This window comes from Varanus komodoensis, unplaced genomic scaffold (assembly GCF_004798865.1).
Source record: "Varanus komodoensis strain SLA01 unplaced genomic scaffold, ASM479886v1 scaffold4, whole genome shotgun sequence".
Taxonomy (NCBI): Eukaryota; Metazoa; Chordata; class Lepidosauria; order Squamata; family Varanidae; genus Varanus; species Varanus komodoensis.
The window spans coordinates 2,335,192-2,351,340 of record NW_025335941.1 but is presented as its reverse complement, the minus strand read 5'-3'; the positions used below and the strand labels follow the sequence as shown (position 1 = coordinate 2,351,340).

General features: G+C 39.0%; 1 protein-coding gene across 1 annotated transcript in view; it reads right to left on the bottom strand.

The window, feature by feature from the left end:
• Nucleotides 1–16,072, bottom strand: part of PDK3 (pyruvate dehydrogenase kinase 3) — a 50,549-nt gene extending 34,477 nt beyond the window's left edge. Inside the window, exon 1 of the mRNA XM_044441910.1 lies at nt 15,623–16,072. Coding sequence (XP_044297845.1) covers nt 15,623–15,728 — 106 coding nt within the window. The 5' untranslated portion in view covers nt 15,729–16,072. The remainder of the gene's footprint in view (nt 1–15,622) is intronic.
• Nucleotides 16,073–16,149: the final 77 nt, after the last annotated feature.

The window sequence follows — 16,149 nt, the reverse complement described above, 5'->3', positions numbered from 1 at the left end:
TAGCCCTGTTTTCTGAAATAACTTTTATCATTAGCAAACATTTGAATGTTGTAATGCTTTGTAAGATCATTAAGATTAATTTCCCATGAAGACCTGAGGCATTCATAATACACACAAGGGGGAGGGGGGTGGACTAATTTATATCTGGCACATGACTGAAGTGACTAACAAATTGGACCTGAGGAAGTTTTATTAATTTTCTTTTCAAGCAAGAAGCTAGTGGTTTTTAATAGTAATGAATACATTACATTTTCAGTGATTCGTTATGGAATGATTTTGCTTTAACTCCCTTTATTATTTGAATGGTTTTAGGAATGGACAGATATGCCCTGTTTTACTTATCACTGCAGTCTGATGCTCTCTAGATACTTTGGACAACTCCCAGAATTTCTATTAATGATACTGGCTGGGGCTGACAATCGTTCAAATCAAAAACATATGAAGGGCGCCAGGTTAGGGAAGCCTACCCTTTCTAATGCTGATGTTGGGTTAGTGCAGCAGCCCAGGCTTGTATGTAAGAATAACTGCATGTTTGATTATGGAACAGATGATACTGGGTTTGGGGAGCTATGGGTGGGAGAAGGAACAACATGTTTAGAAAGTAGTTACAACCTAAAATGTTGATCACACCTCTACGAAGTCTAGGTCTGCAAGTCCCATTGAAATTAACGCAAATGAAAGATTTTAATGTATGTTTCATTCTCTATGGAAATTATGCCTGTCATTTCATTACACCCTTACAGCCCAATCTTATATATGTCTTTTGAGAAGCAAGCTCCACGTTCCATACATATGGGTACTGCACTGTAGCCTTAGCCTATAAACACATTGAAACTGGTTGAAATTTGGTAAAGGTTTGTTCATTGTTACTTTAAAGAAACTTGGATGTTCTCAACAATACCCAAAAGTCAGATATCTAGGCTTCAAACTGCAGACTATACACTATTTCATTTCTCTCACCCCCTCCCTAAGAGCAGACAACTCTACAGTAATATACAAAAAGGCCAGGTAAACTCACAGACCTGTGTTTTACCTGTAATGAGCTGTCAGTATTCCACTTTAGGCAAGAGAAAGATTGCAAATGTGTTAGTCATGGTCATAAAAGACAACCATCTGCAAAATGAACAAGTACTGCAAGGTACTGATTAAGTTATGTTCATGCAGCCTGGGAAATAATGTTAAAAGCATTGCTATGCATATAATAACTAAGATTTGCAATTTGAAAAATCCTTAAGTGTAGTGCAACTGGCACAATCAAGGTCACACTTTTTAAGGCAGTCCCATTATAATCAGTTCAACAGCACATCATTCAGCATCTGTTCACAGATAATGTACATTGGCAGGATAGAGCCCAATCAGCTTTTTTTCTCTAAGTACTCAGTTTTGTTCATTTCTTTAAGGCATGCCTGACAATGGCTTGTTATAGCTTAGTAATTTTTTGTTTTAGACATGATCCTGCAACTATTTATTGATGTATGTCTTTTCCTGTTCATCTGCATGCATGCACATTTCTTTTTCTGGCCAGAGGTTTTTGTGAAGCATTTAATCAATGATATATAGCGGAAGCTCCATTCTGTCATATAATTAATCTGGAAAGCCTATTTAGAACCCTCAGAACTGTATGAAATCATCTCTGTTTTTCTGACACAGTTGACTTTGAATCCAACCAGTGATTCATCTGGGAGAGTAAGGCAGACCATTTCTGGTTACCACAAGGAGTCAAATTTTCATTACTGTTATCAGAACCATTATTATAGAGTACACAGGTCAGAAGATGACTCCTCTTCGCTAGAACTTTTTATCTTCCAAACTGCAAGAAGCATTCTGTCACCACCAGGGGAAGAATCACTGGGGAAAACCACTGAGACCATAGCACTACCACAACAATGTTAGATTAAGGACAGGAATTTGCTCCTAAAAGGAAAAAGCATGAGAGAAAGCATATGGACCAATCTGCATAATGTTAGCCCACTATGTGTTATTTAAGTGCAGCATATGTGTTCACCATCTTACATATTGAATTCTAGAACAGATGATGGGCTGCTTCACTTCATGCTTGCTGGGTGTGCTACCTCATGCTTGCTGGGTGTACAGAACAGAGGTTGGGTATATAAAGTGGCATCCATGGGCACCAAGGCCTAGCATGAGTGAAACAGCACCAAGCGCCATGTTATGGGAACCAGGTCATTATCCCAGTAGCAGGAAACTTGTGAACCTACAACTCTCATTAGTGCTGCAACCACCATGACCATTGGTTAGAGATGATTTCTAGGAACGGCCATCTAGCAACATCTGGATGACAAGAGGGTCCCCATTCTGGTGTATGGGGTCCAACAATCTATTCTTCATTTCTTAGTTGTGGTTAAGCTATCTAAAGTCTTATGTCCACAACAGCCCAATGTGAACACTAAAACATTATAGAGTAAAAAATAAACAAAATACTATTTAATGACTCTAATTACAAAAGCCTTTTTAAAATTCTGTATGATTTTTCCATTTATCTTGCACTGCGGGAAGTCTTGTTAATTGATTTTAATTGTTATTGATCTTCGGAAAATCAATAATGTGGAATAGGTCTAAGCTGAATTCTATTCAGCTCTTGAGGGTGAGAACTGAGGCTTTTTAGTTGCTATTTGAATCAATTAAACAGCTGCAGGTTGTTTTAAGCCAAAATGATGTATTTATAACTGGTGGGAAAGAAACCAGAAAAAGTCATAACATAACAAAGTCTAGCATTCTCTTTACTAATTCTCATCAAGCAATGAGATGTGGAATAGCATTACTTATCTGCTATTGCTCAGTCAGGTCACCTCTTTCATATCTGGGTAGAAAGTTTTCTATCCCTTGTCCTAAGTGTCAAAGTTCATATTATCCTAAAGATCCATGACTGATCTACCAGTATTTTTGTATTCACTTTAAAAATGCTATAGGAACAGAGTCTAAATTTGTTCAGAGTACTGGCCCTATAATAAGGTTATTTATCCTTCCCGCTATGTTTTTTTCCAAATCTAAATTAGCCCTCCTGATAGACTGAAGAAAAAAATTGATTGTCTGTCCCTCTCCCAGCAAGCTAAGGCTAGCAGCAATTCTGGAGAAAGGCTGATACTTAAATAAGGAAAACAGAGCACAACCACTGTTATTAAATTCATCCTCCACAGTAGACTGGTGAATTTTATTTTGGAAGTGTGGGGAGTGGAAAATTTCTCTCTAAAAGTTGTAACAGTTTGAAACAGTTCCCAGCATACCAAATTGTTTCTATGTCTGGACATAACACTATACAATGATTTATAGAATCACACAATAAAAAAGTTGGATGGGGCCATGAAGGCCATCGCGTCCAACCCCCTGATGTTGAAGGACACCATGTTACACCATCCTACTCAGATGGCTGTCCAGGTTCTTTTTAAATGTCTCCAGTGTGAGAGAACCCACCATTTAATTTAGCTTCAGCATGATTTATTAGTATGCCTGACTCAAACACAGTGCAATTTTGTACAGACAAAATCTCAAGGTCTAGTTTAAAATTGGCCTATGAGGTTTGGTTTCTTTTGTTACATCTGAAATTAACAGTCTGGCATAATCCTACTTTGTTGTATCATGCTCTCCCTTCCTGACTATAAAGACTCCAGAAGAAATTAGCTAAAAGAAACTGCTCACCCTGTTAAGAGACTCTTGCTAGAAGTTTCAAAGACCTCTTGCACAGTTGTTAGAAAGTTATGCCAAAAGTTTTACAGATGTAACTGCACGGTCTGACTTAAAAGTTTCCCCCAATCACTATTCATTCACTTGGCACCAAACTCCTCCTTTTATATACTATAAACCCAAATGATTTGAACACCTGTTCTTCTACTAGAGTACCAGTAAAGTTTTATTAGTAAAACTAATAGCACTGTGCTATTAATCCTTGCTTCATAGGGATAATGAGAAGAACTGTCTTTTTAAAGAGTACTTTAGGACTCTTTATTTTGCTCATAAACTTGCTCAGGGATAACAAAGATCTCGGCAAAGTTCATATTCTCTGACCTGTTTTCTGCAGCTGTGCAATAACAAAAGAACTTAAGAGATAGTGCTGTCTTGCAAGTGTGTGCCACAAGGAACTTAAACCCAGGAGGCAGGTATTCACAGAGAAAATGGACCAGTACCACAGTTAGTCAGAACAAGCCATAATTTGACAGTCTGCAAGCAGCATCCTGGCTTCTTCAATGAATCATAGCTAAGGTAAGCCATGGATTAACATTATATCAAACTGCAACCTGTGTTCAAATGTATAAATTATTTAAATATATTACAGACCATGGGACATATGCAACAACTGCAGGTTTCTAATTCTGAAAGAAAATCTAATATTCTCAAAATACAAAGATATGGCTTCTCTAAATCATTACCATATTCTTAAAATAACTCAAATACTAGAATCTTTTACAACAAAAATTGACAAGATTGATATCAAAACAAGAAATGTTCTAGTATGTATACATATTGTATTGTATGTATGCATACAAAATTATATGTCTACATGCAGCTTGGAAAAGGGGTTAGTGAATTATTTTCTACTGTGTAACTGCTGCTAGAGTTCAGCAGATTACAGTTTTTAACCAGGAATGTAGGAAAATGCTGTTGAAAAATAATCAAAGCAAAAATAAAATTTCAGTACTGTCTTAGGAATGTAATACTAACTTTTACTAATTCTCACAAAGCTGTGCAAATAAGAGTAACCTGGTAAGTAAATCTATATTAGAAGAGTGTACAGACAAGACCACTGTGGAAACCATTTGTTTCCTATTTACTCTCTTTCCTCTTCACAGGGGCCAAGGCCTTCCTCCTTAAATCAGTTTTCCCCAAGCAGGTTCCCTTTACAAGCTTTGGACTACAAACTGTAATATTCTTGTGACCATTGTCAATACTGCCTGGGAGTGTTGTGAGTTATAGTCCGAAACATCTTGGAGACACCAGCATGAGGAAGACTGACTTAATTTAATGAGCAGGAAGGCAATGTTAAAATTTCTTCTCTTTCCCATAGCTGGAGTTTTTTTGAGTAACCTAACAGATGATGATGATGAATTTACCAATGCTCCCACTGATCTTAATGTGTATGTATATGCAGAGCATCCTTGATTTTTCTGGCTTTTCTCAGATTTTATAACTGTCTAAAATTCTTTGACAAAATATATACATATGGTAAAGAAACCAATTTTATTCTATAGACAACATTTTTTTCACATTTACATGTTTACTGCATAACAACTAAATGCACTATCTACCTACAACAAGTATTCTTTTTCACAAGGATAATGTTCAATAGATTACTGTCATATCAAACAAGGAAATCAGAGAAGTCTCCACAGTAACAGGTCAGTCTAAGCTGTCAGTTTCATATTCAAATTCATTTAATAATTTTGGTAAAATAAATAAGCATGAACCCAGACTAACTTTCTTCCAAAACAGATTTTTCAAACTAATGCATCTAATCCAAAGTTACTAAACACAGAAAGAAAAGAATAGGCAGTGTTCTCTTATAATAATCTGCTCATTTTCACCTGTGTATAATATGTCAGTTTTTCTCATCTTTAAGAAAAATCATATCCTGATCTAGGTGGCTAATTGTGTTTATTTAAAAGGATGCCATTCATGCAATTCATCATATTTGTTAACAAATTGTTGACTTTCAAGGCTATCATAACTGATAAAGGAATGTGCAATACCTAGATGCATAGCTATCAGCGATGTACAAGGATTTTTCCTGTAATCACTGAATTACAATATTTCTCAAGAGCACAGGAAGAGGAACAAATGACAGTCAAATAATAATGTTTATCCTCTCTTTCAGTATATTGTGCAACTGCACTAGCAACAAGCTAAGCGTAGTTCTGCGGAGTAAACTTTGTTGCTTCTAACTGGACCCAGTATATCAACATATAGGCTGCTTATGACAGGTGGCATGTGTTAATTCCTTTTTAACACATCTTGAAGACTCAAATAGCAAAGATTAACTCAACTAGCAGAATGATCTTGCAGAGTTAAATATGCTTTAACCCTCTATTTCAATGGCTTTAGAACTGCTTAGTTCTAGATAGAATTGTATCTTATGTATTTACATGCTATCTCTCAATTTGCCCTTGCTGATTCAGTAACTAATATGCTATTAAACCTGATTAAAAACTATTCAAGTATTCTCAGAAGTGGTTTAAATAAGCATTATTCTTGGATTCCCTAGTAAAAACGATAAAGCAAAAATATTCTCTGTAGAATGTCAAGCACAAACGAGCCTCCAGGATTTGGCAATATCAAATGGCAATAAGCATGTGTTTTGATATTTAATATTTTCTTGAAAGCCACTTTGAGCACTGATTCGGTGAAAGCTGGTAATTAGCACTTTAAAAATATAAATACATATCTATATCTGCACACTCAGTGATCTAGTAAGGATGGACCAGAAGTAACATTAAATGAAATGCAAAAATCAGGTACAATGAGTTTGCAGAATTGCAGAGGGAGGGGAAATTTAATCATTTTCTTCCCATACTGCAATCTGAACAAAAGTATCTACTCCAAAGCTACAATTAGCATGGGGGAAAAGATCCCCCCATTGTAATCTATCAGGCATTGCTTTTGTGTAATCTTGAACAATTTCATCTGAGCTTTTGAAAGGAACTCTGTGAACAACCAACTGAAATAACTGTTGCAAAGCAACAGGTTAGTAAGTTATATTATTTTGTAACTCAATATAATGCTGTAAATCCCAATGACTTCAAAGGGTTATGCAAGGGGTCAATAGTCACTTAAGTGTACCTGCAGCATTATGAAACTGATGGGACAGCATCTCAGTTTCCACAGTTACTGACAAAATCCAGTGAAAAACTGTTATATAATAGCTCTCTACGCCGACTGCCAATTTGTTACAAAGCGGATTTTAATCAGAAAAAAACCCCCAAAACTAACCACAACTTCCAATAAGCTCCCTTGAAAACAAGAAACTTCATGAGGAAATCCAACTAATCTTACATGTACCATCCCTGCTCAGTGTGCCAGAACTAGCCATGGAGCAAATTTGTACTGATTCTCAAGGCTGGACTGAATTCAACTACACGAATAAGAATCATCCCATATAATTATTTAAACATAAAGATTACAGCCATCTGAGCTGACTCTTAAAATATGTACTTGCATATATTTAAGCTTGCTAAAACTGTTAATGAACATCACTTTATTTATTGTTTCAATCTGTATGCCACTACAATAGCCCATACCTGGGCTCTCTGTGCGGCTTACAGCAAATAGAACAACACAACATTCTAAAATTGATTACACTAATTCAACATTTTCAAAACATTTTAACAACATAATCAAAATGTTAAAACATCAAAATTAAAATATTACATACAAACATTAGAATAAAACAATTTAAACTAAAATCAACTAAAAACCAGAAACAGGGTCAATTAAAATCAAGTTACCACTAAAATCAACTATTAAAATACCTGGAGAAGAGATATGTCTGCACCTGGAACCTGAATGATAACAGTGAGGGCACCAGGTGCACCTGTCTAAGGAATTTTGAAAGAATACTGATGTCTACTTCATCCAAACCCCATTAGCTAGAAATGGGACTTCTAACTCAATGGTCTGGTTTGCATGCATTGACAATTCAGGGTACAGATTGTCATTACATGCAAAATCTGACTATGGTGGACTATGAGTTCTTAAGCACAAACAACCCAGAAAGCGTACCCCTGTTCATGGGTAACAACTAATAGTTAAATCATAGTATAGGGTTCATATGCAATGACAACCTACAATTTCAATAACAACCCCTACTCTGCGGTGTCATTACATGCAAACTAAGTCAATGCTTATCTGTGCTTTCAATTTTCGGCAAGGACACAGTATGCTGTCCAGAAAGCTTGCAGGAACTGCAGTAGTACATTTTAGTTCAGTGTAATGACCTACAGGTAAAGAAAACAAAATAGGAAGGCCCAAGTAACACATATGTCTAAAGGTCTCTTGAATTCTACCTTTGAGGTGAAAATGTCTCCTTTAACTGGTAACACACCATTAACAACAAAGATAATTAAAATCCCAAAGATGAATCCCCATAAAATGAAGGTACTATGGATTAAGTAGTTTCAAGCCGTAGGAATTGGCAGAAATTACCAGCTCTGAATGGGGTTGCAATTCCATCTGAAGGAACAAGTTCGGGATAGCTCTCGTAGATCCATTGCTGTCACTTGAGCCCCAAGTGACCTGCCTAGGAACAACTAATACAAGCTTAAACTAATGTGCAAACCATACCCATTCCTGGACAGGGATATAATCTTCAGAGAAGGTATATATTAAGAGTCAACTCAGATGGCTATAGTTTTTATGTTTAAATAATTGTATGGGATGATTCTTATTCATGTTGTTTGTGTTGCAGCCTGCAGATTTCTGTTTGGAGATAGGCCTTATCTGCAGCAGCAATTGCCCTGTGGAATGATCTCCCACTAACAATCTGAAGAGGTGAAATTCTTTTACATATTAAGCTTTACTCTTCTTAATAGATATTTTATGAGATGTTTATCCTGATGAAGCCCTATATGGATAAGATGTGATAGAAATCCAAATAAATTGTATCTTCTATTTTTATATCTTAACACTTGACTAAGTAAACATAGGATCTATCAATATTAAATAGAATATGTTATAATAATCACTTAAGGTAACTATGATTAACCTTTGGTGTTCAAGTAACCATCCAGCTATAATTTACAATGAAAATACAAAATATTATATTCATGCTGGGAAGTTATGACTGCAGATGTAGACTCAGCTACTTGGTAATAAGATCCATTTAATTCAGTGGAATTTATTCGACCAGATACATAAAGGAATCTGCTGTAGGTCACTAATCACAGAAACCCATTATCCCCATAAAATCTATTATACTTTTTGCTAAAATATTATTTAGACTCAGATAATTTACTGGTCATATCTCTGATTTTTTAATCAGTTTACCCAAGTGCAAGGGGCTTCACTGTGGATAACACTGCTGTAAGCAATCTACTTTTCAACCCTTTATGGTTAGGGAACTTAGAAAGGTACATGACAAGTTATTTAGATAATCTAGTATTTACTTTTAGATTATGTTAACGCTAGATGATTGCTGAAGCTTGAAGCCATTCCAAACAGTTTTCACTAGTTTTGCTCGTAATTGCACTCAATTTAGATACTGAAAACAGATCACACTGTTTGCTTTTCTGGTTTTCAAGATTTGTGAAGAAATGTCCTAATACAAAAGTGAACATTAAGGCAATGTTTTGAGCCATAAAGCACTATCTACTTTAGGGTATCTATACCCATACCCATTTATATTTATGCCATGGACTTCCGCAGGGCTCTATTTTATCCTCCATGCTCTTTAACATCCACAAGAAACCACTGGGTGAGGTCATGAGGTGTAGGCTGAGTTGTCATCAGTATGCTAATGACACTCAGCTCTAAGTTCTACCTTCCATTTTCATAAGACAGGTGTAGCAGTGGATGTTCTGATTCAAAGTCTGGCCTTGATAATGGATTGAATGAGGGTTAATAAACTGAAACTTAATCCAGGTAAAACAGAGATATTGTTGGTGGGGAATGTGTCTGTGCAGATGGGGGACATCTTGCCTATCCTAGATGGGGTCACAATCCTCCTAAAGGACAGGGTTTGCAGTTTGAGGGTGCTCCTGGACCCTGAATTATTCCTGGAATTTCTGGTGGATTCAGTGGCCAATATCAGTTCAAGCAGATCTATCAGCTGTGGCAGTCTCTGGACACACAGGACCCAGCAACAACTATCCGTGCACTGGTAACCTCTCACCTGGATTACTGCAATGCGCTCTATGTGGGGCTTCCCTTCAAGACAGTCCAGAAACTTCCATTGGTCCAGAATAGGGCAGCGAGACTACTAACAAGGACTGGCAGGTACAGTCATGTAAAGCCAGTTCTCTGTCATTTTCACAGACTCCCAGTTGAGGTCTGGGCCCAATTCAAGGCTCTAACACTAGTGTATAAAGTCCTAAACAGCTTGGGGCCAGAATATCTAAAGGAGTGCCTCTTCCTATACAAACCTACCCAGCATCTTAGATCTGTATGTGAGGCCCTTCTGAGGGAGCCCCCTCCTGAGAAATTAAGGAGGGTGGTAACAAGAAGAAGGGCCTTTTCTGAAGTGGCACAACTTTGGAACGAGCTCTCCAGACAGATTCACCTGGTGCCCTCTCCATATTCTTTTTGGCATCAGGCAAAGGCCTTTTTTATTTCAATGGTATTTTCACTGTTAATTTGTTTTTAACAGTACTTTAACTATGGGGTATGCCTTTTAATGAAGTTAAAAGGTTTAAAGGATCTAATGTTTTATTGTAATTTGTGATTCTTTTATTGCATTTTATATTGCATCTATGGTTTTTTTGTTGTAACTTGTCCAGGGAGCCATGTGGCTAATGGGGTGGGCTAGAAAACCAATAAATAAATAAGTAAAATGGTACTTTAGTTTTTCTTTATTTAGCATTCCTTATGGACCATAAGGGACTGCAGGTGGCGCAGTGGTTTAAACCGCTGTGCTGCTGGGCTGGTAGATCGAAAGGTTGCCGGTTTGAATCTGCACAACGGGGTGAGTTCCTGTTGCTCCGTCCCAGCTCCTGCCAACCTTGCAATTCGAAAGCATGCAAATGCAAGTAGATAAAAAGGTACCACTTTGGTGGGCAGGTAACAGCGTTCTGTGCACTTCAGTATTTAGTCATGCTGGCCACATGACCACGGAGACTGTGAACAAATGCTGGCTTCCTCGGCTAGGAAATGGAGATGAGCACCGCCCCCTAGAGTCAGGCATGACTGGACTTAATGTCAAGGGGAAACCTTTACCTTTACCTTTTTATGGACCATAAGCATAGGTAAAATGCCCTGCAAATCGTATAAACACAGATAAACATCTTGATTCATATCTTACATCACAGTGAAAAGTGCAAATGGTCTAGTATTATAGTGGTTATTTTCCTTCCAAACATTTCAAGTAACAAGTATCCCTCTATGAATCAATTGTACTTTCTTCACAGATATAGACATCAGTCCTTCTCAGACTTAAAAGTGTGTTCTGAGACAGGTCAGTACATGGTGGCCATGGCTCTTTTATCTCTAGGTGTGGTTTTCTGTCACCTATGAACTGGTAAGATCTGAAAAAGAGCTCATTAGTTTAAAAAAAAACCCTTGGTAACATGAAGAATGCTACTAATACGTTCTGGGTATCAACATAAGAACTTATATTAGTCATGCTAAAATGCAGTATTTCATAATCCAAAGTTGAAGAAAGAAGTCCAGAGAGTGAAGGTAGAAAGCTAAATTATTCCAGGTTTCTTCCAGGCCTTTACATCTAAGTTAAATCACTAGAAATGTAGAAGAAGGGAGAAACAAATTGGTCGTAACAAAAAGCAACACTGATGTTTGCTGCTGACAAAAGATTCTTAATTAGTTCTAGGTCTATTTCATCTATTGTACAACTTCACAAACAGGTGCCCTCCAGATGGTTTGAGCAAGTTCCCATCAGCCTCAGCCGGCATGGACATTCATCAAGAATTCTGGGAACTGCAGTCTACAGGACAGCAGGTTGGGGAAGGCTTAACTTGTATATAGCAAAAATGGATTTGCGAGGATGTTATATCCTGTTATTTGTTCAATATACTGCAATATTACATTCCATTTTTGGAAAAAAACAAGCAGGGTTTACAACACCATGATATTCAGTATGATGTAATAAACATGTTTCTCTTTTAGATATTGTTGTAATCCTCCCAGAGAACTTTGGCTATAGGGTGGTATAGAAATGAAAATATTAATAATAGAATAACACATTTATTTGGGAATTTTTGCACATCCTCAGATACAACTGTTCTCCTTATCCATACTGAACAGTGTAAATATGTTCTATTAGTTTGTTTATTAAATTTAAACATGCCTTTCTATGAAAAAATAGAATTCTTGGCTGCTCAATGGTTACTTGTGTTACATTTTAAATTACACCTATGTTCTAGGTGTAATTACATTGTTTTTCACTGATAAATATTTATGATTAACATATTATGTATAAATCCAAAGCTCAATTCTAACCATTCTTGATTATACACTTTGCTCTATACCCTGATACTAGTATAGCACAGTGATAACTTGTCATGTACTTGATTTTTTAAAAAAAACTTTATACTCCTTATATAAAGCTGCAAGGCAATGTTCAATCAATTCCACACACTAACTGTAAAACCAGGATGATCACTTTTCATAATAAAACTAGCATACGACTTATTTTTAAAAACAGACAAAAACAGTTCTCCTCCTCTTGGCAAGTCCAGACAAAAAGGCATTACTTCACTTTAAAATAATCTGCTAGGCAAAAGCTTGAGCAGAATTTCAAGAGGAAAATGAATGCATAAAAACATCAGTGTTTGGCACAGAAAGCATACCTTTAGGGCCCAGTCCACATCAGTCCACTGCCCTATTGTCAGCTTCAGACTTCAACAAACACATTCATGGTTCAACAATTCTATTGCTAGGGCAGTGTGATGCTGCCTTCGGGTGAACATGACTAATAGCAAGCCTTCTTCCTAATGGTGAAATTGGAGAAGACAGCAGAGTCTGTTCTGAGAGTTGTTCAGTGATATCCACCAATTTCTAAACTCCAGAGCTGGACAAAAAACCAAGGGTTGTTTGGGAGCTACATGCCCAAGGCATCTGGAGAGCTTTGGCCAAGCAAAGCCAACCTGGCAACTCCCATTCCCACCCTACCTGCTCTGAAGTAGGAAAGGGTTGGACACCATTGTTCCATAACATTTGTGGCATCTTTAAGCAACAGCATCAATCAAGCTCCCTTAAAAAAGCCAGGGTGTAATTTGGGTACTTCTACTTGAAGGCACTTCGGATGCTTTCAAGAAACAATGCCAAACCCAGCATGTTCCCCATCGGCCTTTCCCTTAAGAAAAACTGGCGGAGGGGGGGTTGCATGAAGAGAACCCTATGTGATCTAGCAGGGCAAAATTCTTCAAGTTTTCATAGTTCTAGCACTTTCTAGAAATAATTTGTTTTAACTTTAATTACTCTTTTGACACACTGATTTAGCAGCCAAGTACAATTTTTGGTAATGATACATATGAAAAACTAAGCAACAGCTGTTCATACTGTTACAGCCTTCCCCACTGATGCTGGCTGGGAATGGTCAACATTATTGTCTAACACATCTGTAGGTTACTGGTCACATCTTCCAGAATAAATCCCCATAATACAACAACCAGGACAGTACTGTAACTAGAGGCTGTGGTATCTATGAAGTTTTCAGAAACACATGCACCTTATTTGCCTCAAAGGGATATTTGCTCAAAGGGACTGGGATCCAGTGGAAATTTCATATATTCTTCTTCTTCTGGTATCTTCAATAAGCCAAACTCCTTAGCAAAATGCCATTAATCATCACTGTTAGTGCTTGTTTCCTTTTTGTGAAAAAGGATGTACAGAGAAACCCCATGCCTCCTTCCACTCACAACACATTACAGCAGGCCCCCTGTATCCATGCAGACTGGTTCCATGCCCCCATCCCCAGTGGATGCCTGAAATCACGGGTAATAGCAAACACCCAGGGGCAGCCAGATATGCTCAACAGAAAAGCCTCCTAGGGTAAATGTCAGATGTTTGAGAGCCACAAGTGAGAGCCACAGGCAGCAAGCAACAAAATAAATTCAGATAAACTTTATACATTTCTCTTTCCCAATTTGGTTTATTCTTACCCCAGCATATGATTTTTTCTTTCCCTATTAAATAAAGAATTTTCAGGAAGCACTTTGAGTTCTTGGCACTTTACAATTTCTATTTCAGGCCAAGGTCAACCACCATCAGCTGAAAATGCAGTAACCAAGCCAGTGGATACAGGGGTCCTGCTGTCTATGATTATCCATACACACTAACTGGTGTTCTTAGAATTTTTTTAAAAAGTTAGTCCAGTTTTGTACAAATGCTCCTCCTGACATTAAGGTACAAATGGGTGAGCATGGGAAGCTCTGTGTGTGTCACCTAAGCTAATAAAAAATAAAACAAGCTTCAGATCCAGACATTTTATTAAAAAAAATGAGCAGCAATGTGCCTTAATGGATTTTAGATGCTTCATAAGGTGGAGTTTGGCACTATTGGTTGGAATACTGCCAAAGAGAATGACAGAGGGTATTTTGAAGTCCAAGAAGTAATGCCAGGCACTACCAGACATGAAAGAAGAAATGAAAAAAATTAAGAAAATGATGAGCTTGAGACATTGTCACAGAATGGCAGTAGAATTTATTTAGGAAAAGATGACTTCAATTGTCTTTGCTTTCCCCACTCTAAATAGCACGATACAAAACATGGCCTCACTTTCTGCAGACTAAGTCAAAGTCACACAAGAAGCAGTGCAAGGTTCATGTACTGCTGCCAGACTGGGTCCAAACCAACTGTTGATGGGACTGTCCACTCATTTCAGTTAAACACCATGACATGAACAAAAAACATGTACCAAGACAAACCACTCCCTTCTGCTGAGAACATGTAAACCCCTTCAGACAATAATCTCTAATATGGTGGGAAGAAGCCTGCAACTTGGTTTACAATATCTGCAAACCAGAAGTGAAAATGTTTTATGGAAAATCTTGTTTATTCTTCCCTTTTCCTGTTCCAACTTCATTTTCATTTGCAGGTTTTCTTGGTCTTCAAATGGGGTGGGGGCAAGCCTCAATCCTGGATCAAAGTCTAAGACTGGTATTAACAACAGCACTACTGACATAAAATATTTAGGTCCCCAAATATATATCTGGGCTAAAAGAGTGTAATAGGAGGCAGTATACCAACCAAATCAACAAACTAGGAGTAACATTAACCTCCAAACGATGGCTTACAACCCTACTTAAAAGTATGATTTGAACAGTACTGTCCAGCTTCGGCAGCATGGAAAGTTATGATTAAGAAAAATCCAAGTGGGTCGTTGCAGAAGAGGGGAGGGAGAAGTGCATGTGTCCTAAACCAGTCCCGAATGATGATTGGGAGAACTGAAACATAATGCTTGAACTAACCCACGGAATGGCTTTAAGGTCAAGATCTGCTCAGTACCTGCACAAGGGACCCATAGGTAATGTCTCTCTTTAATAACGTCAGTATGCATAGAAACTAAACAGGTGGCACTTTCTTCACTCTTCCATGTCCATGCTGAGAAAAATCTCCATCTGTTGAGCTTCCGCCTATCCTACAATCGGGCCTTGCTACTTCTCACATTCCTCCTCCAGTACACCTAACCGGTCTAATTGTTTCCTCACTGACACGTATTCAACCACGGCCTTTTAGGGAAACACCTCAGAAGAAACCCCCTCCTTCGCAAGGGTTGCAAGGTTGTGACCGCTGTTTGTTTTGGCGCCTCGTCCCGAACCCCTCCCCCACCTCGTCCCAGTGACGTCACACAGGCCGCCAAGGGGGAGCATCGCGGGGAGCTTCTCCACCGCCTACCCCAAACCAAACCCCAAACTTCGAAAGGACGGGGAGACGACGTGTGTTTGTGTGCGGAGGGAGGGGGGTTGTGTCGCGCGCAGCGTGCAGGTGCCTCTTCGTCACTCACCGAAGTCCAGGAACTGCTTGATTGACAGCGGCGATGGAGAAAAGCGAGAGTAGTATTCGATCTGTTTGGGGATGGGGCTCTTCAGAAGCGCCCCACAGAGCCGCATGGTTGGACTGCGAAGGAGGGAGGAGAGGAGACCTGCGCGCGCGGACACAGTGGCAGCCACCACCACCACGGGCGGCGGCGGCGGCGGGCCCACGGACGGACCGGCCGAGCAGCAGCCTGCAGGCGCGTGCGGAGGCTCACGCACACAAACACCGCCGCGAGGGGGCGGGGAATGCGCTCCCAACTGTCACAACGGCTCAGCGGGTCCGGGACAGCGCGCGGGGGAGAGGGGCGTCAGGAGCAGCTGCTACTGCCTCCACCACACAGCCGTTCCCCTCACATAGCCAACGGCCGGGCGGGCACGTTGCGCGCCCTCCTCCTGCCGGAGCAGCTCAGGCCAACCCGTCTCCGGCGGCTACTTGGTAAGCGCCCGCCTTTCGGGCGGCCCGCCTTCTGACTGGGCAACAACCAGCCAGCATCTC